The sequence below is a fragment of the Mus pahari genome, chromosome 17 (genome assembly GCF_900095145.1).
Source record: "Mus pahari chromosome 17, PAHARI_EIJ_v1.1, whole genome shotgun sequence".
Taxonomy (NCBI): Eukaryota; Metazoa; Chordata; class Mammalia; order Rodentia; family Muridae; genus Mus; species Mus pahari.
The window spans coordinates 23,817,848-23,843,225 of record NC_034606.1 but is presented as its reverse complement, the minus strand read 5'-3'; the positions used below and the strand labels follow the sequence as shown (position 1 = coordinate 23,843,225).

General features: G+C 39.5%; 1 protein-coding gene and 1 non-coding gene across 4 annotated transcripts in view; both read left to right on the top strand.

Annotated features, from left to right (window-relative positions):
* The window catches only part of Zhx1 (zinc fingers and homeoboxes 1), a 27,132-nt gene extending 11,756 nt beyond the window's left edge, over positions 1-15,376 (top strand). For 2 of the 3 annotated variants that reach the window (XM_021216614.1, XM_029547948.1), the window contains exons 3-4: positions 6,899-9,757; positions 13,570-15,376. In XM_021216614.1, coding sequence (XP_021072273.1) covers positions 7,133-9,754 — 2,622 coding nt within the window. In that variant the 5' untranslated portion in view covers positions 6,899-7,132 and the 3' untranslated portion in view covers positions 9,755-9,757; positions 13,570-15,376. Of the gene's footprint in view, positions 1-903; positions 1,030-6,898; positions 9,758-13,569 lie in introns of all 3 variants that reach the window. The other variant, XM_021216615.1, reaches the window with a different exon arrangement.
* Positions 15,377-20,573: 5,197 nt separating this feature from the next.
* LOC115062499 lies at positions 20,574-20,709 on the top strand. Its single transcript, XR_003842449.1, has one exon. It is a non-coding gene; the product is annotated as a small nucleolar RNA SNORA2/SNORA34 family (small nucleolar RNA).
* Positions 20,710-25,378: the final 4,669 nt, after the last annotated feature.

Genomic DNA, 25,378 nt, shown 5'->3' with positions numbered 1-25,378 from the left:
CCAGGCTGGCCTCGAACTCAGAAATCTGCCTGCCTCTGCCTCCCAAGTGCTGGGATTAAAGGTATGCACCACCACTGCCCGGCTGAAAAAAGTACTTTTTAATATTTTAAAAAGGTATTACATTATGATAGTTTTTTTACAGAGCAGAAGTCATGATTCTAAGTACAAATTGTCTTTGATCTGTTTGCAAGAACTATGTTATTTTTACTTGAATTTACTGCAAAAATAGTCCTTGGAATGTTTTTTTCTTCCTTAGTTTCATGCTTAGTTTATAAATTAGATATATCCTATTCATACATAAAGCTCATTTATTACTAGTGAAATTTAGATGATAGTAAATGTTTATTGAATGTTGACTGCTATATTTTATGGAGTGCTTTAGGTTGGAGAAGATCTTCATATTCTTATGACTAAGTGACTTTTATCCATGTGGGTTTATTACAAGTAATCTGTAAAGCAGAGAACAGTGTTTTTAATAGTTCTTCCATAAGTGAACACTCAAAAGAAGTGAAATGCGTGCACACACAAACACACACAACTAAGGATTTTAAATTTTATATGTATGATTGTTTTTGCCTGTGTGTGTGTGTGTGTGTGTGTGTGTGTGTGTGTGTATGTATGTATGTATGCATGCATGTGTGTATGTATACTTTACTTCTGGTGCCCACAGAAGCTTTCACATGCCCTGGAACTGGAGTTAAGATGCTTGTGAGCCACCATGTGGGTGGTAGAATTGAACCCAGGTCCTTTAGAATTTGGAAGAGTACCAGTTCTCTTTTAACTGCTGAGCTATCTCTCCAGACACCTTCTCCAACATTTTTTGAGACAGGGTTTCATGTATCTTTCGTTCCTTCAATGAACAGGGATGACCTTGAATTTACAGTCCTCACTTTCTACTTCCAGAGTGCTGGGATTGCAGGTGTGCCCCACTATATCTGTCTGGGAAAACAGCTCAGGATTTTGATGCATGCAGGGCAAGCATTCTACCAACTGGGCTACCTCCCTAGCTCCTAAAAGACTTTTTTCAAAGTAAGTTTTAAACATTGCTGGTCCTTTTATATGTTCTTTCTTGGAACCTAGAGATGTCATGGAAAGCCAAACACATTCTTTCTGACCATAAAAGAAGAATTTGTATAAGGACTCCTAACATTTTTTTGCTGTGATGAAACAAATTTTGCTTTCATTAAGTACTTCTGTAGATAAATATTTTTGTAATTATTTCAATGAGTTTCAAATCATGAGTTGGTTGAAAAGCATCTTATCCTCAGAAGAAGCTGCCTGTAACTCCTGTTCCAGGGGATCTGATGCCCTCTTCTGATTTCCACAGGCACCAGGCACACACATGTCATGCCAGGATGTAGATAGACCTATAGAAACTGGCTTGGCCAGAGCTACCTAGAGACTATGGATGACTTAAGGTCTCTTAAAACCAAATCCAGAACAATGTCTTAAGACACGCCTGCACACACCTGCCGAGAACAGTGTCCTAAGACACACCTGCACACACCTGCTGAGGGGTGGGTTCCTGCCATCCTGAAAAACTTTATGTAACTTTGTTTTTTGCCTTAAAGAGAAAACTTGTTTCCAGCTAGGCATGCCCTACAATCCTATCAGAGTGAAGGAAGGTCAGGGGGTTAAGGCAGGAGGATTTGACTTTGGAGGCCAGTCTGGGCTTTTATAACAAGACCCTGAGTTAACAAACAGAAAACTCAGCTCATTTAGTTGATCCTAGATTAGAACTAACACTAAAAGAAAAATAAACTTGTCTGCAATTTTAAGTCTTTAAAATTATTGTTATATTTTACAGAAAACAGTATCAAACAACAGTGAAGAAAATATATAAATATCATAAATATTCCACCTGTAATAGAAAAAGTCTAAGCCGGGTGTGGTGGCGCATGCCTTTAATCCCAGCACTTGGGAGGCAGAGGCAGGCGGATTTCTGAGTTTGAGGCCAGCCTGGTCTACAGAGTGAGTTCCAGGACAGCCAGGGCTACACAGAGAAACCCTGTCTCGAAAAACCAAAAACCAAAAAAAAAAAAAGTCTATTTTAAAAATATTCATCTAGTCTTTGTCTAAGAGTATAATATATATTCTCTGACATATTAGTATTAATATAATGTAAATTTTATTCAGGTTTTAAAAAATACCATTGGATAAAATTCTTTCCATGTTCCTTGTTATCATTTTTAATGGCACTATTACAACTGACTTAATCAGCTTTTAAAAACATATTTCTCTGGGGCTGGAGAGATAGCTCAAAGGTTAAGAGCACTGGCTGCTCTTGGAGAGAACTTGGGTTCAATTTCCAGTGCCATATAGTGGCTCACAGCTGCCTGTAACTCCTGTTCCAGGGAATCTGATGCCCTCTTCTGACTTCCATGGGGACCAGGCACACATGTCAAACAGACATATATGCAGGCAAAAACATTCATACAATAAATTTTTTTTTTTTTTTTGGTTTTTCGAGACAGGGTTTCTCTGTGCAGTCCTGGCTGTCCGGGAACTTACTCTGTAGACCGGGCTGGCCTCGAACTCAGAAATCCACCTGCCTCTGCCTCCCAAGTGCTGGGATTACAGGCGTGTGCCACCACTGCCCAGCACAGTAAAAATTTAATAAAGTAAAACAAAGAAACATATTTTTTATAGACCCATGAACTGAAAAATTTCCAAAAGTAATTATATGTACGGTGCTTGATGTATTTACACATGTTTTACTGTGTTTTAGGGCCCAGTGTTTCAGGGCCTCGTGCAGCTGATCTCTAATTACTTTCTATAGTAAATGCACAAGGTCCTGAGATTGGTTCTGGAGTCACTTTTAGTTAACTGTAAACAGAGGAGGAGATGTTTGTTACCTACAGTGACTTCTCTACAGCAGCTCTCCTGGGTTCATGTTATTGCCTTTAGTGACAAGGGAGATTAACTGGGACCATACATTTTGTGTATATGTAGCATGAAAAGTCTGGGATTTGAGGTGGACCAACATGCCTACCTAGCTTTTGGAAATTTCTGGGGATCGAACGCTGGTCTTCATACTCCTGTGGCATATGCTTTATCACTGAGCCATCTCGCCACACAGTATATATATCTGTATCTCTATATTTTGATATCTCTATATTTATCTATCTATCTATCTATCTATCTATCTATCTATCTATCTATCTATCTCTTTTTTTTTTCTTTTTAAAATTGAGATAGGGTCATGTGTAACCCAGGCTGGTCACAAACGGTGTAGCAGAGGATGGTATTGAACTCCTGATTCTCCTATCAAGGGCTGGGTTTACAAGCACGCACCCAGCTCCATAGTAGTGATTTTTATTTCTGATTTTTAATTCAATTTGTGCCTTGTCAGCTGATTAAGTTACTTTCAAAACAGTTATAATATGCAAATTCTCTTATTCTCCCAAAAGAATTTTTGAGAGAGTGGAAGACAGTTAAATCTCTTTGTGCATATGAGCTGTGAAGAAGACAGCTCTTGGTTATTCCTACTTATCTAGGGGAGTCTTCTCTGCTGCTTCTCTCAAAGGCCGTGCTGTGCTTTATATAGTTCTTGCTAATTCTCTTGTTAGTGGTCAGAATGATTCCAAATAATGTTTGACTGCCAGTTTCCCTTGCTGCTGGCCTAGTGACTAAGCATAGGCAATCTATCCCTGTCACCTTCATTCTCCCAGTTAGCTTTGCTTCTATTCCATGTTCTATATAAACATATGCTTTTATGTTTCTGTATAAAATTGAGGAGCCACAAAGAGCTAAAACATGGAATATTGTCTTTCTGAGGTTGATTTTTTTCTCTTAACATGATCATCTTTAGTAGCATACACTCATAAACATAATTTGACTGACATTTTGGCTTTCCAGAGTAATTTTGTTTGAAGAAAGGGTCCCTCCTTTAAAAAAAAAAAAAAAACAAGATTTATTTATTTATTTAATGTATATGAGTACACTGTAACTGTCTTCAGACACACCAGAAGAGGGCATCAAATGCCCATTACAGATGGTTGTGAGCCACCATGTGGTTGCTGGGAATTGAACCAGGACCTCTGGAAGAGCAGTCAGTGCTCTTCACCGCTGAGCCATCTCTCAACCCAGGGCTCCCTTTCTTAAACATCAGTTTTGAAAACTACTAGTCTCAGGTAGTTTCAGAGAACGAGCCTCTCTGTCTCTGGTCTCTAGGGTTAGTATATCCCGGTTAAGCCTTTTTACATGCAAGAGACTGAAGTTCTAAGATAGCTTATAGCCCATCAGCAACACCCTCACTGGTCATGCTTGGACCTTCCACTTGGTTGGGGGATTCTCTACTGTTGCTTCTCTTTTTTTATGTGCTGGATATTGAATCCAAACTCTCATTGCTACCCCTGAACTCTGAGAATCCATGTTTTTAATGATAATTAGCTAGCAAATAGCAGCGTGATTGACAATTTGAAAATACCAATGATTCCTATTTGATTAGAAGATGATACTAGTTTACAAGAGCTAAATAGTTTTGAATTTCAGAGATTTCTTTATAATCGCTTACAAATAAAAACACATTTTGGGGCTGGAGAAATAGCTCAGCAATTAAGAGCACTGACTGCTCTTCCNAAGGTCCTGAGTTCAAATCCCAGCAACCACATGGTGGTTCACATCCATCCGTAATGAGATCTGATGCCCTCTTCTGGGGTGCCTGAAGACAGCTACAGTGTATTCACATATAATAAACAAATAAACCTTAAAAAAAACCCCACATTTTAAAATGGTACTTTCACAGTACATGTCATTATACTTTATTCTTATTCATACCTCCCTCTCACTGTGCTTCCCCCTCCCCCTTTTGTTGGACTCCTATCTCCAAATACCCTTCCCTTATGCTTTCCCATACACAGATTCTACTACCCTTTCTCCTCCTTTCCCTAAGATCCTTTCTTCCTACTCATGGTTCCCTTTACACTTTCATGACACACTAGCATCCCTATCCCTATATATGTATATGGTGCAGGTAGGTGTACGTGTACGCACACGCACACACACACACACACACACACACACACTTCTTTAAATTCATATATATATATATATATACAGTGTTTGTAACTCAGCTTATTTCACATTATTTAACATAATGACCTACAGATCTGTGCAATAGCTTGCAAGTATGATTTTATTTTCTTCAGATTTATTTATTTATATTTTACATGTATTGGTGTTTTGCCTGCATACTACATGTATACCGTGCCCACAGAGGCCAGAAGAGAGCCTTAGGTCCTCTGGAACTAAGTTACAGATGGTTGTTAGCCACTCTGTGGATACTGAGAAGTGAAATTGGGTCTTCTGGAAGAGCAGGCAGTGCTCTTAACCACTGAGAGATGTCTTAACTGCAGAGATGTCTCCAGTCTGTGATCTCATTTTTAAGAGGAGAGATTTGGACTATTAATACTATGTATAACTAAGCTGATGCTGTTCGTTAGGGATGTTTAGTACAAATTTCTGTGTGCTGCTTGAATCTGTCAGATGAATGTGTAGTTGCATCTGAATGATCAGATGTATAGTCTTCACACCTTTAAATCAGGGCATCACTGCAGTGCAGCTTCGTAGAAGGTCCTTGATGTGGACTCCTTTTCCTTCAGCTATGACAGGTATGATGCTAGTATAAGAAAAATCACTTGAAATTGTGGTTACAAGTAAGGGTAATCACTAATTGTATTTATTTGAATTTGGTTTAGACTTTACAAACACACAAACCTTCACTTAGCCTCAAAATTATACTTTAAACATTTTGACTGCAAATTTATTAGAATGTATTTTTAAAAGTTTTAAAGTTTATTGAGCTATAATTCACATACCATAAGATCCACCCATTTCAAGTGTAAAATTCAGTGACTTTCAAGAGTATATATGTGGATGTCTCAGTATCAATATTGTGAGTGCAGCTATTGTTGACTGTAGTGATCTGTTCTGACCCAGTTCGATTCAGTGGAACTGCTTCCCTATTCCTGTCCATTCAGGTTAATTGACAGTTAGAGACTACCTGCTTCAGTATTGACTTGTTGTTTGCACTGTCAATCAAACATGAACGAGAGGTCAGCCAGAGAAGCTCAGCTGGGAAAGTGTTAGACTGAAGATACTGAGGTCTTTAGCTTTGTCAAGAGTTTTGGAGACTGCTTTATCATAATAAAGTTGTTACTGGAAGGGGTTTGGGGGGCAAACAGGACAACAGTACCTTTAATAAAGAGACCACAGGTATGCAGGTGTAGGTAGGTAGGGATCAGGAATAGAAATGTTGTTAGCAGTGGTCTGCTACAATAAGGTTAGCACTAGTTTAGAAAATAAATAGGAGAGGTGACTTATAATGCAGAAAGATATTATATCAACTGATCTGGAATCAAGAGCAGCCTGAGATAAACTTTATAAGTATATCAAGTATCCCTGGAATGACAGGATATAGGAAGGAGGAGGAGGAAGATACCAAGAGATGAAGTAGAAAAGTGAGGTTGGGGCCAGAGAGTGAAGGGAACTGCATATGCCTTATGGAACTTCAACTCTATTCTTTCAGCATTTGAGCCCAGACAGCAGAGAAGGAAGAAGACCTAGTTGATGGGTTGAACTTTGTATACGTGTCACTGGTCACTGTTAAGAGATTGTTGTTACTTTAGACTGGAAAGAGTGTGCTTGCCATAGCAGGCTCCTTTCTCTTATCTAGCTAACTAAAAGATCTAAATAACACACATGGGGCTGACCCTAAGTATCACCCGGTCTTCAATGTGTTGGCTTAGAGATAGAAATCTATTCAGCATCTTAGAGTTCCTGATTCAGAATATGTATCTGTATGACTGACCTATGCTACAGCTTAACATAAGTAAAACAGAATAACATAATTGGATTAAAAATCATAGTCATGCATTTTAAATTTATTCCAATGTAGGTTATTGGAGTTGTGCTTCATACATTTCAGCAGTTCAGCAGTGTTTTATCTGCCAACTAAGTTTTTTACTTGAGTGCACCATGGAAACGCTACTAATGAGACTTATTGAGCACAAAAGTGGACTTGAAGAGCTAGAAGCCACTGTTTTCAAATGAAGGATTCCAAACAGTTTTAAGCCTCAGTGCTTTTAAATCACCACTGAGATTCCCCTACATCCCTGCCCCTAAAATCAAAATGGCAAGCAGACGAAAATCAACAACACCTTGCATGGTCCTTGCCAGTGAGCAGGATCCAGATCTTGAGCTGATATCGGATTTGGACGAAGGCCCTCCTATCCTTACACCCGTAGAGAATGCTAAAACAGAGAGTGTCTCCAGCGATGAAGAAGTTCACGAATCTGTGGATTCTGACAATCAGCAAAATAAGAAAGTGGAAGGGGGCTATGAATGTAAATATTGTACTTTTCAAACTCCAGATCTAAATATGTTTACTTTCCATGTAGATTCAGAACATCCCAATGTTGTGCTGAATTCGTCCTATGTTTGTGTTGAATGCAATTTTCTTACCAAAAGGTATGATGCACTTTCTGAGCATAATCTGAAATACCACCCAGGAGAAGAAAACTTCAAGCTGACTATGGTGAAGCGGAATAACCAGACAATCTTTGAACAGACAATAAATGATCTAACTTTTGATGGCAGTTTCGTTAAAGAGGAGAATACAGAACAAGGAGAATCCATAGATGTTTCTGCTTCAGGAATCTCCATTAGTAAAACCCCCATCATGAAAATGATGAAAAATAAGGTAGAGAACAAACGGATTACAGTCCACCATAACTCAGCTGAGGGTACTTCTGAAGAGAAAGAGAATGGAGTAAAAGCAAGCCGGGAAGAAAATGCAGAAAGTGCGAGTTCTTCAGCTTTAGAATCTAATACAACTACTTCCACCATCAACAGAGTCCACCCCAGTCCTGCCAGCACAGTGGTGACCCCCACAGCTGTTCTTCCCGGGTTAGCACAGGTGATAACTGCGGTGTCTGCTCAACAGAACTCAAACTTGCTCCCTAAAGTCTTAATCCCCGTTAATAGCATTCCTACCTACAATGCTGCATTGGATAACAATCCTCTTCTACTTAACACCTACAACAAATTCCCTTATCCTACAATGTCAGAAATTACAGTTCTTTCTGCTCAAGCAAAATATACAGAAGAACAAATCAAGATCTGGTTTTCAGCCCAACGTTTAAAGCATGGTGTTAGTTGGACTCCTGAAGAAGTAGAGGAGGCGAGAAGAAAACAATTCAATGGAACAGTACATACTGTACCTCAGACCATAACTGTTATTCCTACACACATTTCCACAGGGAGTAATGGGTTACCATCTATTTTACAGACATGCCAAATTGTTGGTCAGCCAGGTCTGGTCCTTACTCAAGTAGCTGGAACAAACACCTTGCCAGTAACAGCACCCATTGCCCTGACAGTGGCAGGGGTTCCAAATCAAACAAATGTACAAAAGAGCCAAGTGCCTGCTGCTCAGCCTGCTACAGAGACAAAACCAGCCACGGCAACAGTTCCATCCTCGCCAAGTGTCAGACCTGAAGCTGCACTAGTGAACCCAGATTCATTTGGTATTCGGGCCAAAAAGACTAAAGAGCAGCTGGCAGAACTGAAAGTTAGCTACCTTAAAAATCAGTTTCCCCACGACTCAGAGATCATCAGGCTTATGAAAATAACAGGCCTTACCAAAGGCGAGATTAAAAAATGGTTTAGTGATACAAGGTACAACCAGAGAAATTCAAAGAGTAACCAGTGCTTACATCTCAATAATGACTCCTCTGCAACTATCATCATAGACTCCAGTGATGAAACCCCAGAACCCCCAGCGGCAGCTGCTTCACAGCAGAAACAGTCCTGGAATCCCTTTCCTGACTTTGCTCCCCAGAAGTTTAAAGAGAAAACTGCAGAGCAACTCCGTGCCCTTCAGGCAAGTTTTCTCAACAATTCTGTACTTACTGATGAAGAAGTAAATAGGTTAAGAGCGCAAACCAAACTTACTAGAAGAGAAATTGATGCTTGGTTTACAGAGAAAAATAAAACAAAAGCTTTAAAGGATGAGAAAATAGAAGTAGATGAAAGTAATGTAGGTAGTTCCAAAGAAGAGCCTGGAGAAAATTCTCCTGGAGATGAAACAGTTGCACCTAAGTCAGGAGGGACAGGCAAGATATGTAAGAAAACACCAGAGCAGCTGCACATGCTTAAAAGTGCATTTGTCCGAACACAGTGGCCGTCAGCAGAGGAATATGACAAGCTGGCTGAAGAGAGTGGCCTTGCCAGAACAGACATAGTTAGTTGGTTTGGGGATACCCGTTATGCTTGGAAGAATGGAAACTTGAAATGGTACTACTACTATCAAAGCTCCAATTCAAGTAGTTTGAATGGTCTGTCTTCCCTTAGGAAAAGAGGGAGAGGCAGACCCAAAGGAAGGGGCAGGGGCAGACCACGTGGGCGGCCCAGAGGAGGAAAAAGAATGAACACCTGGGACAGGGTACCATTGCTTATAAAGTTTAAAACTGGAACAGCAATACTTAAGGATTATTACCTGAAGCACAAATTTCTTAATGAGCAAGACCTTGATGAACTTGTCAACAGATCACACATGGGTTATGAGCAGGTCAGAGAGTGGTTTGCAGAAAGACAGAGAAGATCTGAGTTAGGTATAGAATTATTTGAGGAAAATGAGGAGGAAGATGAAGTTATTGATGATCAGGAAGAAGATGAAGAAGAAACAGATGATAGTGACACTTGGGAACCCCCACGACATGTGAAGCGGAAGCTTTCTAAATCGGATGACTGAAATGTAAGTGTTTAGCCTTCATGTTCATCATCATATATGTGTTTTAAAAGCTATCTTATTGGTTCACTCATCTTCACGTTTGTGTGTGTGTGTGTGTGCATGTGTAGACCAGAGGTTAATAATGTCTTCCTCTATTGCTCTCTGCCATATTTTTTGGGACAGCATCTCTCTCAATTGAAGCTCACTGATTTAGCAATACTAGGTGTTCAGAGAACTCCAAAAGCTCCAAGGATCCACCTATTGCTACCTCTTCAGTAGGAATATAGGTGTGCACTGCTGTGTCTGGCTCTTATGAAGGGTCTTGGATCTGAACTCAGGTCTGCCTTTTTTTTTTAAATGGTTTTTTTGAGACAGGGTTTCTCTGTATAGCCCTGGCTGTCCTGGAACTCACTTTGTAGACCAAGCTGGCCTCAAACTCAGAAATCCACCTGCCTCTGCTCCCCGAGTGCTGGGATTAAAGGCATGTGCCACCATGCCTGGCAGGTCTGCATGTTTTTATGAAAGCAATTTAGTGACTTGAGCCATCTCCCTAGTTCTTATCTTTACTTCCACTAATTTTTTTAAAAACTATTTTTTTCCTAATAAGAGGACCAGGTGGGGCTGGTGAGATGGCTCAGTGGGTAAGAGCACCCGACTGCCCTTCCAAAGGTCCAGAGTTCAAATCCCAGCAACCACATGGTGGCTCANAACCATCCNTAACAAGATCTGATGCCCTCTTCTGGAGTGTCTGAAGACAGCTACAGTGTACTTACATATAGTAAATAAATAAATCTTTAAAAAAAAAAAAAAAAAAAAAAGAGGACCAGGTGCCACTAGTCATGATATGTATTATTATTATGTATAGCTTGATTATTGTATAGGGGTTACTGTTCTAATATCCCTCTAATTATTTATTTTCCATATAAAATATTTTAGTTTGTTTCAAAGAAAAGGAAGAAGGGAAACAGAAAACAAACTGTAAAGGTAACTAAAAGGTATTTCTTGTAACCTCCTCTCTAGTAATGCTTCATTTTTGTCTATGTAAGGAAACAATTAAAAAAAAAGCTAAAAATAAGGGCAAGCATACTGAAGGGAGAGACCACAGTACAAGGACTGATGAGTTCGAGGAAACTGAAATAACAGTAGATGCTTTTTTCTCCTTGTTGTCTTCCAAAATGTCATCAGACTTTTACTAGAGTTTAAGATGCATTGCGCATTCAATATCATTTTCTGTTAAAAGACAAAGACCTATTCTAGGTCCTGTATCAACTCTCCAGTGCTTAGGTGGCATCTGTTTTTGAGTAACTACAATATAATTTTTTGTTATAAATCAAAAGACAGATAACAGATTTCATATTTGATATAAATTAACTCAGACACCTAAAATATCTTTTGCTCTTTGGGATAAGATAAACTTCCTTTAGTGTAAGTACTATGTTTAGTTAAAAAAATTTCCTGCTGGATATGGTTTCATATTCCCATAATGCTAACATTAAGAAACTGAGGCAGGAGGAGTTCAAGTTTGAGGCTAGCCTGGGCTACACAGCAAGATCCTCTCTTAAAACAATATAAAGTCTTCATAGTGCAAACGAATACAGTTTAACTAAAAGTTTTGGCATGTTCCTTAATAGATTGTAGCTTAAATTAAAAATTTACTGTAGTTGCAGATAGTTACCTAAAGTTAGCCTTCAGTTCTTTGTATGTGAGTTCGAATACTGGTGAGTGAGCTAGGGGATTGTTTATGCCAGGCAAGCACTCTAGCACTAAGCTACATTTTCAGCCCAGAACTTCAATTCTTAATTCTTTTGGAATTCAGGAACATGGTTTTATTCTTTTCTGTTCTTTGTTTTGGGAATATTCCAGAATAAAAACACATTGTTTTGAAAACAGTTTAGTTGTCATGAAATGCCTGTGTTTGTCTCTCTGTAGCTCAAATAGCATCTAGTCAGCAATTGCTGTTGTGTTTTCTTCTTCTTCTTCTTCTTCTTCTTCTTTTTTTTTTTTTTTTTTTTGGTTTTTCGAGACAGGGTTTCTCTGTGTAGCCCTGGCTGTCCTGGAACTCACTCTGTAGACCAGGCTGGCCTCAAACTCAGAAATCCATCTGCCTCTGCCCCCCCAAGTGCTGGGATTAAAGGCGTGCGCCACCACGCCAGGCTGCTGTTGTGTTTTCAATCACTGAGTGAGGGAGGGACATAGACTCTTATTATTATTTTATATGTGAGCATAGGTACTTATTTCCTTGACTTCTTTCCTCTCTAACCTACATGCGTGCTCTTTTATTTTACACAGTATTTTCTTAATGCTCGGGAGGCATCTTCCTGGCTTGTTTATTTTAGCACTTATTTATAGAGACCGTAATAAAGGCTACACACTTGTCTCGCTTATTAACAGTTCCTTTCCAGTTTCTTATCACCAACATCCCTAAGACAGAAATCAGATGGACTGAAGCTTCGCTTATTTACATCAACAGTCTAAGTCTCATTGCAGGCCAGAGATTAGCATGTCATCATTTTGAGTCACAAGAAGCTCAAGGGTTTTGTAGCATTATCCTGAAATCTAGCCCTCCACTTCCTCATGTCAGAGACTTCACCACAGGCTTTGTTCTGACCCAGATGCATAAAATATTTGTAGCTGGCTTTTTTTTTAATTGCTAAACACAAGAACATGTCTTCTGCCAAGATTACATCAACAAATTTGTTGCTGCAGTGAATTGTTGTTGCAGCCTTTGCAGTCATTTTCTGGGAGTGGTAATCATCTAAAAATAGGTGAAATTTTCCATACTGTTTACTTGGATCTGACTTTCACTTATATAATAACACAGTTACAGATACTGATTATGGTCATAAAATTCACTTAAGTCTGGTTTTAAGAGTTTATGCTGTATGTAGTATATGTGTCCTTTGCTTTTAAAACATAAAGAAGCCAGGGCTGGGAAAGTAGTTCAGTAGATAAAGCATTTGCCTGTGTTCAGACCCCAGCACCTGTTCTGTAGGCACAGTACTAGTAACCCCAGAGCTGAGGAGAGATGGTGGAGAGAGATGTACACCTGGAACTCACTGGCCAGCTAGTGTAGCTGTATCAGAGATTTCCTGGCTTGTCTCTGAAACTAAGGCAAAAATCAGCTGAAGAACACATCCCCCCACACACCTACCAATAGCTGGCACACATGCACCCTTCCATGAATCTATGCATAGTTCATATATACAATTTAAGAAACACTTGGAAATGTAAAATTGTAAAACACATCAATTAGCATGTTATAATTCATTTAACAAAATAATTCTCACAAAATTATTCAGTATAGGTTTCCTCTTAAAAGTTTTATTTAAATGATTGAGCTTACAAAAACCAAACCTTCCCAAAATATTGCAACTAGACAAAGAAAGCCACAGAAGACAGATATAAAAGTAGTTCCTCTTTTACAACCCTGAATTCATTGTTTAACGTGAACTTTGATGAATATACAACAGAGTATGATAAAAAGATACTGCAGAACACAAAGTAAATATAACTTTTGTACAAGTTAGCCTTTATGTACAAGCAGAAATACTATAGATTGTTAGACTTCATGTTACAAATACTGACAATGAAATATCTTCCTACTAATAATTTTATACATGATTACAGAAAGGCGTATGTCTAAAAGCACATGAGGAACATACACCTGGTTTACACAAACTGCACTGTGAGGTATGTGTCGTGAGTGATCTCAGTGTTAAAGAGAACACAGAACACATTTGTGGCTAGCTGGTTATTATCTTTATTCTAAAAGCAAAAATTAAAATATGGTTGTCTTTAAAGTTTCAGGGTTTTGTTTGTTTGTTTTTCTTTTATAGCTACTTAAAATTCTGAAGGAGAATAAGTTCTTCAACTAAAGATGTCTGAATTACTGTGAATGGGCCCAACCAATCCTGATGACACTGAAAATGCTTTGGGGCATACATACTCTCAAAACAGAATCCAATGTCCAAAAGAAATGGAACTTCACGTTGTGCCAAAGTCAAACTGCTGCAGTCGGGGGAAGTTCTGCAATGTATATAGAGCGCTAATTAAAACAAACCTGTAAAAAGTGAAATTTTAATACAGTACATTTTTATCCTGACAGGATGGAAACCTTGTGAATCTTTGACTTTCTAAGGGGTTAATGACCACTAGAGCTTGTCCTCACATCTAGTCCAGCTTACTGCTGTGTAAGATGGGCTATATTACCTGTATTCTTTGACATGTGATTAAGCTTACAGCTTTGAGTGACCAAACATTTTACAGAGTAAAAGTTGTTAGAAATGAAAGAGGAGAACCAAACCCTACTTTACTTCTGTGTCTTATTTATCAGGTCCTACACCAAAATTCCACAGTTTGTAGTGTGCCTGTGCCTGTTATGTTAGGACAGGAAGACCTATGGCTTGCTGGCCTTCATGACTAGACCCTCCACTGAAGACTCATACAAACCACTGTTTCCATTTGTAGCACTGTGTGACTTCTCTGTCAGAATCCGATTTGCTTTTTACTAAACTGAAGATACTACCCCAAAGGGAAAAAGAACTTAGTAGAGAGAAATTCTTAATACTGTTCCAAACATGTGAAACAGAGTCCACAGTAAAATACATGTGGTGTGCGTTCTCATGGGCACCAGATAGGCTCAGGTCAGATTTTGCAGGAATTATCTTTTCATGAAATTCTACCTTGTAGTAACAATTTCAGTGAACAGAGGAAAAGAATTCAGAACCTAACATGTTAAAAATTACCTTTTCGTGTAAGAATCAGGGCTTGTTAATGGTAAGTCTGCCGCCGCCGCAGAAGACAGAGAGTTCCTACTGACTTGTAACGAGACTGGTGCTGATGTTCGTGTTGGGAAGGACCCTTTCTGTTGTGATCAGAGGACCACTTTTCAATCTGTGCTTTCTTCACAGAACAAATTTTCAATTTTATTAGATTTGGACTTAAAAATCTTTTTTTTGAATGATCACACATAGTGGGTTTGGCCAGTTCATGTTTTGTCTAACTTAATGAATACTAAATACTAAGCTCTTGGTTAAATGTTTGTCAGCTAATGAGAAATGTTATGATAAAGCCTTGACTATGCATGCTGCTTTCATTTTGATAAACTTTTTATTTTTTAACTATAGCTTTATTAGCAATTCCCAAATGCTGCAATTTGCTGATTTCTTCACTCAGACAGCTGGCTTTGTGGGTGGCTTTTTCATACTACTGTTAACTTTTTTTAAAAAAAGAAGTGATGTAAAGACTGCAACAATTGAATGCACTAAGCTGTTTTTCTTTTACACATTTAAAAACTTCTTAAAGTACTCTGTATTATAATGATTAAATTGCTCCCTTTTTAAAACCATTGCTAATGTGGTCTGAGTTTTATTTGACAGTAATTTCAATGCTCTCAAGATCCAATCCTTGAGATGTCAAGGATTGGAGATGAAGGATTTGAATATATTTACATTACGATTCCTTTGTGCTATGCTAACTTTGTATAGCTGCAAATAACTTCGTGATTTTTCCATCTCACTGGTAGGCTGGATGAAAGTCTGCTCTGATGTTTGCTAGCTTTTAAATACATTTATTCGACAGTGCAAAAGAGATTTTCTTTCTGGTTGACTATGTCTTTGAATACAAAATAAAAGTTAGCAATAATGAGCTCTTTTGAGTGATTTTTCTATTGAGCCAGCTTTATAAAAAAAGTGGTAAAATATGGATAGAAGTTGCTGTTATAATTTTAAGTATACAGTTTAATGGCACTAAATTATATTCACAGTGTTACACAACCATCACTGTAATTTCCAAAACTTTTTCATCACCCCATACAGAAATTTGTAACCATTAAGCAATAACTCCACTACAGAAATTTGTAACCATTAAGCAATAACTCCACATTCCTAGCTCCTTGTAACCTCTGGTCTACTTCCTAGTCTATGAATTTGCCTACTCTCGATATTTCAAGCAAGTGGAAACACACAGGCTTTCCTTCTGTGTGTGGCTTATTTCACCTGGCATAGTGTTTTCAAGGTCATCCATGTTGTAACACATATCATAATATTCCCATCTGATGACTGGATTAGAGTGCACTGTGTACTAATTTTGGACTATCCCCTCATCTGCTGATGTGTACTTGGGATGTTTCCACCTTCAGGTAAGTGTGATTAATGCTGTGGTGAACTTGAACTCTGACCTGTAAGTCTCTTTTTGAGTCCCTGTTTTTAGTTCTTTAGATATACATCTTGGAGTAGTACTCTTATTTATATGATGAATTCTCTGTTTAATATTTTTAAGATAAAATTTTAAGTTCATCCTAGACTGGTAATCCAATTTACTGCATTACTCAGACTTGCTCTGAGCCCACAATCCTATTTCCTCATTCTGAGAGCTGGGGTTATGGGAGTGTGCCACCACACCTAGTGGTGTAATTAGTTTAACTTTCTGAGAAATCACCAACTCATTTACAGTGCCAAAATGCATCCCATAGAATCATGCATCTCACATTATCACCAACAACGGAAAAGGGTTCTAGTTTTTCCCCATTTTTTCCCCATACCTTTACTCTTAGTCATTAAGTTTAGTCATTGTATAGTCAACATAAAGTAGTGAACAAAATAATAGCCATCTTGGATGTCAAGTATATCATTGTGGTTTTGATTGGCATTTTCATAATGACATCTTTTCATGTGGTGATAACCATTTGTATACCTTTTTTGGTTAATGTCTGTTCAGGTCCTTTGCCTGGTTTTTAATTGTTATTCCTTTGTTGTTGAGTTCTTTGTATAGTCTGGTGTTACAGCCTTATCTGAGATACACTTTGTAAATATAGTCAGTCCTCATTATTTGTGGATTCTGTATAAGCAAATGCTCCTACTCATTAGAATTTATTTGCAAACCCCAATTCAATACTTGATGCACATTTATGGCTATTCCTCTATATGCACAGAAGAGCAAAACATCTGTGCTGTCTGAGCACATTCCCAGCTGAGGTCAACTCAGTGGCTCTCACCTCTCCTAATGCAAAGAAATGGCCTTTTTGTAGTGTACTGTTATGTTTGATGTTTTTGTGCTTTTTTTCCCCCTGACGATTTCACTATTTATTGAAAATGTAAGCTGGATTGCTGCCTAGTAAATGCAATGAGTCTGCCTGTGCCATGTGGAGAAATACATGCTAGCTAAGCTTAATTCCAGTAAAGCTACCATGCTGCTGGCCATTAATTCAGTGTTAATTAATCAATACAGCATGTTAACTAAGTGTCTTTAAACAAATGCATAAAACAAGTTTAGGGATTAATTGATAAAAATATGGAAGGGACAGAGGCTTGTATTTTGCTTTTCTGGTTTGTTTTTTTGAAACTGTGTCTTATGTAACCCAGGCAGGCACCACATAGCTAAGGAAGACTTGAATTCTTCATCCTCTTTGCCCCTGTTTCTCAAGTTTTGAATTAAAGGCATGTATCATCCCATGTTCAGTATTTTCAGGATTTATTAGGTTTTTATTATATGTGCGTGTGTCTCTATGTGGGCGTGTACACATGAATGCAGGTGCCCAGGGAATCAGAGACATCCAACTTCCTGGAGCCGGAATTATAGGCAGTTGTGAATCCTGGGACCTGAGCTCAGGTTTTCATGAGTGCAGTACGTGCTCCAGCCTCTATACAGGACTCCTTTTTCTGTCTTTCCTTTCTTCGCTCTCCCTCCTCCCCCCCACCCCCCGCTTTTGAGACAGGGTTTTTCTATGTAGCTGTCCATAGCTGTCCTCACTCGGAAGACAACTCAGAAATCTGTCTGCCTCTACCTCTCTACTGCAGGGATTAAAGGAGTGTGCCACCACAGTGTGCTTATGAAACAATGGATTTTAATGTGATGATATCTTTTTTCTTTTAAGGATTTACTTATTTTATGTATATGAGTACACTGTAGCTGTACAGATGGTTGTGAGCCATCATGTGGTTGCTAGGAATTGAACTCAGGACCTTTGGAAGAACAGTCAGTGTGCTCTTAACCACTGAGCCATCTCACCAGCCTGATGATCTCTTCTTAATTGTTTGTTTGTTTAGTGCACACATTGGTGCATGCATATAGGACACCTTTTGGTAATCAGTTCTCTCCCTCCATTCTGTGGGTCCCGAAGGTTGAAGTCTGGTCATCAGGCTTGGCACAAGTACCTTTTCCACTTGAACCCTCTTGCTAGCCCCATTATGATATTTCCATAGTTTAATATCATTATGCCTTGCTCATTATCTATCCTCCACTCTTATGTCTTCCCCACTATTGCTGGACCTCTTCCCACAGATGACCCATTTTCTCTTTTCATGTCACATATGCATTTAAACCTACATTTCATACCTTGTTCTCCCTTTCCTTCCCACGTCGATCTTTTTCTTCCCACTTGTAATCCCCACTCTACCTTTATGCTACATGTATTTGTATTTAAAACTAGATTCTGCTTATGAAAGATGTGATGTTTGCTCAAGCCTAGCCTGTTTTACCTAACATGTTCCATTCATTTTCCTGAAAGTGACAGAACTTCATTCTTTTCTACAGCTCAATAAAACTCAACTGTGTATCTCTGCCACATTTTAATGGTTCATCTGTTGATGGCCATCTAGGTTGGTTGAATGACTTGGCTGTTGTGAACAGAGCAGCAGTAAGCATTGGTGTTCTGTGGTATGTTGACTTAGATTTTTCTAGGTTTATATCTAGGAGTGATTTCTGGTACTTACTATATTAAAGTCAACCCCTCTCTGTTCCTCTGTGTGTGTGTGTGTATTTGCCATGCATGTATGAGTGCAGGCATGCACTTGCCATGGCATGTTATATGTGGAGATCAAAGGACAACTCATAGGAATTGGTTCTTTCCTGCCAGTTTTGTTGATTCTAGGGAACATGCTTGGGTTTCCATCCTTGTGTACAGTAAGCTCTTGTGCCCACTAACCCTCCAGCAGACTGTACAGTTCAGGATTTCCCTAATGATTTCTAGAGTGCCTGCACTGATTATATTCCCACCAGCAGGACAGAAAGGTACATTCCCCAGCATGCTCACAAGCATGTGTTGTTTTCCTTTTGAAAAATTATCTGTGTATGTGTACACTGCAGGCATCTTCCTCAATTGCTCTTTTTTTCCCCTTTAAATGTATGGGTGAACTGGGCTTGGTGGCACATGCATATAATCCCAGCACTTAGGAAGCAGAGGCAGGCAGATCTGAGTTGGAGGCCAGCCTGGTTTATAATGCGAGCTTCAGAGAAGCCCGGTTATGAAAAACAAAGTTAATAAATGAGTATGGTTGTGTTTTACCTGCGTCTGTGTAAATGCACAGGTGCCCCTGGAGGCTAATATCCTGGAACTGGCATTATAGACAGTTGTCTGCTGTCATATGGGTGCTGGGAATCAAACCCAGGTTCTTTGTGATAACCAGTGCTCCTAGCCACTCAACTAAACACTTGTTTTAGTGGTAATAGCCTCAGCAAAGATGAGATGGAATCTCAGTGTTTATATTTATTGGATTAGTAAGGATGTTGTATGTTTCATCTTTAGAATCTATAGATTCTAGATACTGATTCTGTCGGATGTATGGTTGGCAAAGACTCTCCCATTCTGTGGTCTGTTTCGAATTCTACTAATGGCTTGTGTTATGCAGAAGCTTTTTTATCTTCATGCAGTCCATCTGTCAGTTCTTGAGATTATGTCCTTAGCTACTGGAGTTTGTTTTGAGACAGGTTCTCTCTACAACCCTGATTGTCTTAGAACTCGATCTGTAGACCAGGCTGGCCTTGAACTCACCGAGATCCACCTGGCTCTTATGTCCCGAGTGCTGGGATTACAGGCATGTGCCACCACACTCAGCTGCTATTGGAGGTCTTTTCAGAAAGTTTGTGTCTATTCATCTATCTTGAAGTTGTTTCTACAGTCTCAGAGTTTTACTGTATCTTCTCTGTGTGTGTATGTGTGCATTTTTTGTGTTGTATGTGTTTGTGTGTGGAGGCAGCTTCCTCAATCACTCTCCCATGTTTAACTTCTCAAAAATTTCCCACATATTTGTGAGTGCATACATGCATAAGCTGTCGAGTACCTGAGGCCAAAGGACAACTTGCTTGCATTCATTCTCTCCTTCCACCATGTAGGTCCTGGTGCTAGAGGTCAACTTAGGTACTAATGCTTTGGAAACATTCTACCAATGGACCCATCTCCCCCGCCCCACATTAAGGTCCCTGATACATCAGAACTTGTGTGTATCTGTCTTTGTGTGTGCATGTGCATGCCTGCAGGGTGAGAGATAAGAATCTAATTTAATTATTGTACATGTGAATATATAGTTTTCCTGGCTACTTATAAATTTTTTTCTTTTGTAGATGATAAATCTGGTTGTTTCAGAACCACTTTTTAAAACAACTATTTTCCCCCATTGAACAAGCTTTGTACTTTTGTCAAAAATTAATTTTTTTTTTGAGATGGGTTTCTCTGTGTAGCCCTGACTGTCCTAGAACTTACTCTATAGAATATGCTAGCCTGGAACTCACAACTCACAGAGATCCTCCTGCCTCTGCTTCCCAAATGCTGGGGTTAAAGGTGTGCACCACCACTGTCCTGCAATTGGTTTTATATATATATATATATATATATATATATATTCTCCAATAAATCATATATATATATATATGATTTATTATTTTATGTATATGAGTACACACTGTAGCTGTACAGATAGTTGTGAGCCTTCATCTAGTTGTTGGGAATTGGATTTAGGACCTCTGCTCGCTCTGGTCAACCCTGCTTGCTCTGGTTGGCCCCACTTGTTCAGTCCCTGCTTGCTCTGGCCCAAAGATTTTATTTATTATTATAAATAAGTACATTTTGACCCTGAATCAAGGCCAGCAGTTTGCTGAAGCTGTTGGTTTCAAGCAGGCGCCTAAATAAATGTCTTTCTAGGTCTGTTGGCCATTTCAGAAATTTAAAAATGTAATGGTCAATTCATTAGAAAGAAACATCTGGAAAAAGAAAAAGAAAGAAAGAAAGAAAGAAAGAAAGAAAGAAAGAAAGAAAGAAAGAAAAAGTACACTGTAGCTGTCTTCAGACACACCAGAAGAAGGAGTCAGGTCTCATTATGGGTAGTTGTAAGCTACCATGTGGTTGCTCGGAGTTGAATTCAGGACCTTCAGAAGAGCAGTCAGTGCTCTTACCCGCTGATCCATCTCACCAGCCCTTGTTATATTCTTGTAAGCATATTTTCTGTACTCTTAATTCTATCCTACTTGTATATATTTCTGTCCTTAAGCTAGCCCTGTATAACTTGAGTTTGTAGATTTGTAATGAGTTTTGATATTAAAAGTATGAGTCTTAAAACTGTTTTTAAAGACTGTCTTTGGGAGCTTGTGAGATGGCTCAGTGGGTAAAGGAACTTACTGCCAGTCCTGATTCACATGGTGTAAAGAGAGAATCAACTCTCTTTGTTGTTGTTCTTTGACCTCTGTATATGACCCCTGCTGCCTCCCACAAATAATTTTTTTTCTTTGCCAGTTGTGGTTCTGTTTAGCACCCTTTCCAATTCCATGTGAATTTGAGGATTGGCTTTTCCATTTTAAAACAGATGGTTGAACATTTGATAGAGAGTATGTTGATTCTGTAGATTTCTTTGGTAGCAGTAACATGTTAATGATGTTGGCTTCTTGTCTACAAACAGGGTATTTGTCATTCTGTGTATTTGGTTTTACTTAAGTTCTTTCAGGAATGTTTCAGTGTGCCTTTCACTTTTTTAACTAAATTTATTCCTATATATTTTATTCTGTTAGATCTTGATATTAGTGGAATTGCTTACCCTTTTAATTTTTTACTTGTGTGCATGCGTGTGTGTGTGTGTGTGTGTGTGTGTGTGTTTAGAGTCTGGTGCCTGCTCAGTATGGGTGCTGGTAACTAAACTTGGATCTTTTTCAGGAGCAGTACAGGATTCTAAATGGTAAGTCATCTCTCCAGCCCCTAGAATTACTTTACGTTTTGAATTGGCCACTGCTGATGTATAAAAAGTCTTTTTTGCTTGATGATGTGGTAAGTTGCAACTTTGCCCAGTTTATTATCAGATCTACCAGCTTTCTTGCGAGAAAAAAACAAGGGGAGAAAAAACAGAAAGGGGGTGTTTTTGGCAATTTTTTATATAATAATGTTTAAAATAAAATTTATTTTAAAGTTAAAAAAAAGAAGAAATGAAGGGGGAAAATAAAAGGCCAAAACTATTTCAGACTTTGAGCATGTGGGAGCACTCTGACAGTCAGGTTGGACTGGGCCAGGGACAACCCAGACTAACAGCCAGGTATCTTCCTGTGTCTTTTCTGCACACACGCCTTGCTCTGAGAATATGCATAGCTTTCTATAATTCTCCCAAAAGCACAAGAACTTTCTAATTTTTGAAGAATCTCTCCTATTCTTTCCTCTCAGGCTTTTGTGATATGCTTTTATCTTGACGTTGTCTTTGACTTGTTTTGACCCAAGACTTTGAAAATTGGTGGATTGGGTTTTTTGTTTGTTTGTTCTTGCTTTATTTTGCAATGATTTCAAACAATGCCCACTGCCTTTTAGTCAAACTTCCAGGTTATACAAAGTAAATGAATATTTTTATAAGTCTTCCAGCATTCCCGTGGTAGGTTAGAAGAAACATACCTAATAATTTGAAGGCTTCTTTGCATTTTTTTTCAGTCTAGGACTAGATATTCTTTGTCTCTCCTTAAAATAGAACTTCCATGAGAGCAAGGAGCTTTTAAAAATATAGATACTTTTCATTTTTGTGTTTGTCACTGTACACACTTTGTGTGCAGGTACAGAAGAGGACAGAAAAGGGCACCAGATACCCTGGAGCTAGAGTTACAGGTGGCTGTGAGCTGCCCAATGTGGGTACTGGGATTGAACTCTGGTCCTCTCCAAGAACAGAGAGTGTTCCTAATGGCTGAACCATCTCTCTGGGATCTTAACTAAATCACCACTGTGTGCTTCATTCTGACAACAGGACTTTTCTTACAGCAGATGAACACAGGTTTTAGCTGAATCAATAAAAACTCTTGCAGAGTATGAGAAATGTATGTTGGTAAATTATTGATGAGAATTAGTGGGATGACACTCACACTTGAAATAGAAGGGACAGATTTTAGCAAAAGAAGCATACAGAAAGGCCAGCAAGATGGCTCATTGGATTAAGGCATTGGCAACCAAGCCAGATTATCTGAGTCTGCTTCCTGGGAGCCATGTGGTAGGAGGAACTAACTCACATAAGTTACCTTCTGACTACCATACGTGCAGTGTGGCATTTGCTCCCCACTCAAATAAATAGATAAATGTATGTTTTTTTTTATTTTAAAGAAAAAAGATGGAAAAGTGGAAAAATATTTACACATCTCTAGAGATCTCAGAGGAAAGCTGCTTGGTTCATCACAGAGGGCGCTTTTAGATCGGTAACTCCAGCAACTGTCCATCCCAGCTTGCTAGTTACTTTCAGGTCATTGTGGCAGAAACAAGGGAGGACATGGTCTCATGGGTTCACGGTCTCAGAGCGATCTCAGTTTCTATGGCAAGGGCAGCATTACAGCAGATGCATCTGAGACTTGGGCTTGAGTGTGCTTTTCACACACATCTTGAGAGATCAGGAGCAGAGTTTGAGCAGGGATCAAAACCAGATCCAACGTTCAGAGGCCTGCCTCAGAGGACTGCTTGCTCCAGTCAGCCCCCACTTCCTAAAGGCTCTGCAGCCTTTCAGACAAGCTGAGGACTGAGTATTTACAGCATGGGCTGTGGGATACATCTTACCTTCAAACCTTGACAGCAACACAGCATCAACATACACTAAGTAACCTGATGGTGTCCATGTTTATCATCTGTTTTCCCCACTTTAGTATGCTTTCTACTTGAGCATGAAGCTACAGGCACACAGGCCCTCAGACACACAGAATGATACAGAGAATCCATGCATGAATACAGTGTGGCAAGCCTAGTTTAGATTAATCCATTCAACAGGAGTCAGGGATGGCTGGATGCCAGACACTGTTCACATAGAGGTGAATGACCCAGTCCAGGTTTAAATGAGCTCATGGTCTACTGTGACTGACAAATGAGCATTAGACATCCCTAAGAAATAGCCTCTGGAAATGCAAAGTGTCCTGGACACGGTGGTGTGTGACCTAGACAAGAGCCATGGGAACCAGGCTAAGGGGAGAGGAGGTCAGCAAAGGATTCTGGGAATCAGTCAGATAGATAAAAGACACTGGGAGTGGAGTGGCTTCCTGATAAAGGAAATGGTGAGTTGGTACTTGGTCAGGACAAGGAGGATTACAAGAGAAGGGAGAGACTGAGGGCAGACTGTGATAGGCTTGCCGAGAACAGCTGGCTGGAGAGCAGGCTTCATCTAAGGTCCTGGGCTGCAGGAAGGAAGGGTAGGCTCATGGTCTAGACTGGGGAGACAATTCCACAGGGAAACATTGGCTCTACCCTCCCCAGAGCACCAGCAGGATGGAAACACGTGACCCACAGCTGAGAAGTACTCTGCCTGCCTGCCTGCCTTGGTGCCTGTCTTTTACAATCTCCCATCCACTGAACAGGCATTGATTATGCTACCCTGGCCAAGGCCTATCTGGGAGCTAGGTTTACAAGCCTGAAAAAAAAAAAAACCAGTCTCTAACCTCCTTACCACTGTCTATAGTGTGTGGGAATGCCACAATGGGGGAACAGAGCAGCAAGGAGTGTTGCCTGAAAAGGTGGCCACTGCCTTGTGATGGGCAACTCAAACAGGCACCCCAGTAAAAAATAAGATTTTTTTTATAGCTATTGAGCTATAGAAACAGATTTTTTAAAAATCGCAACCACTCAATTTGATGGCTGCCAAAATTGCCTTTACTCTAACACAGTGGTTCTCAATCTGTAACAACCCCTTTGGCAAACCTGTATCTCCAAAAGTATGTATATTACAGTTCATAACAATAACAAAATCATATTATGGTTGGGGTCACCACAACATGAGGAACTGTATTAAAGGGCTGCAGCATCAGGCAGGTTGAGAAACACTGCCCTAATACCTGCAATTTCTTTTCTTTTTTTTTCTTTCGAGACAGGGTTTCTCTGTGTAGCTCTGGCTGTCCTGGAACTCACTCTGTAGACCAGGCTGGCCTCGAACTCAGACATCTGCCTGCCTCTGCCTCTGCCTCCCCAGTGCTGGGATTAAAGGCGTGCGCCACCACGCCCAGGACACCTGAAATTTCTAAGCTTACAGGGAAGATTTAACTGTTACAGTGTCTAAAGCCCTCTCATTTCATTGGTTTACTGTCTTGAGGCTTATTAGGTGAGGCCTGTTTTACAGCTCCGATTCTCAGCCCTCAACTGTAGTAGGGGATTTTTAAAAGTCCTAATTCTAACTACAGTTTGGAATCTATTAGTCAGGGGTCTCTAGAGGCACAGAACTCATGGGTAGTCTCTATATAATAAGGGAATCTGTTGATGACTTACAGTCTGCAGACCAACTCCCAACAACGGTCAGCAGCAGCTGTGAATGGAAGTCCAAGGATCTAGCAGTTGCTCAGTCCCACAGGCAAGCAGGAGAAAAAGAGAGTCAATCTTCCTTCTTCTAATGTCCTTATGTAGGTCTCCAGTAGAAGGTGTGGCCCAGATTAAAGGTGTGTGCCACCACT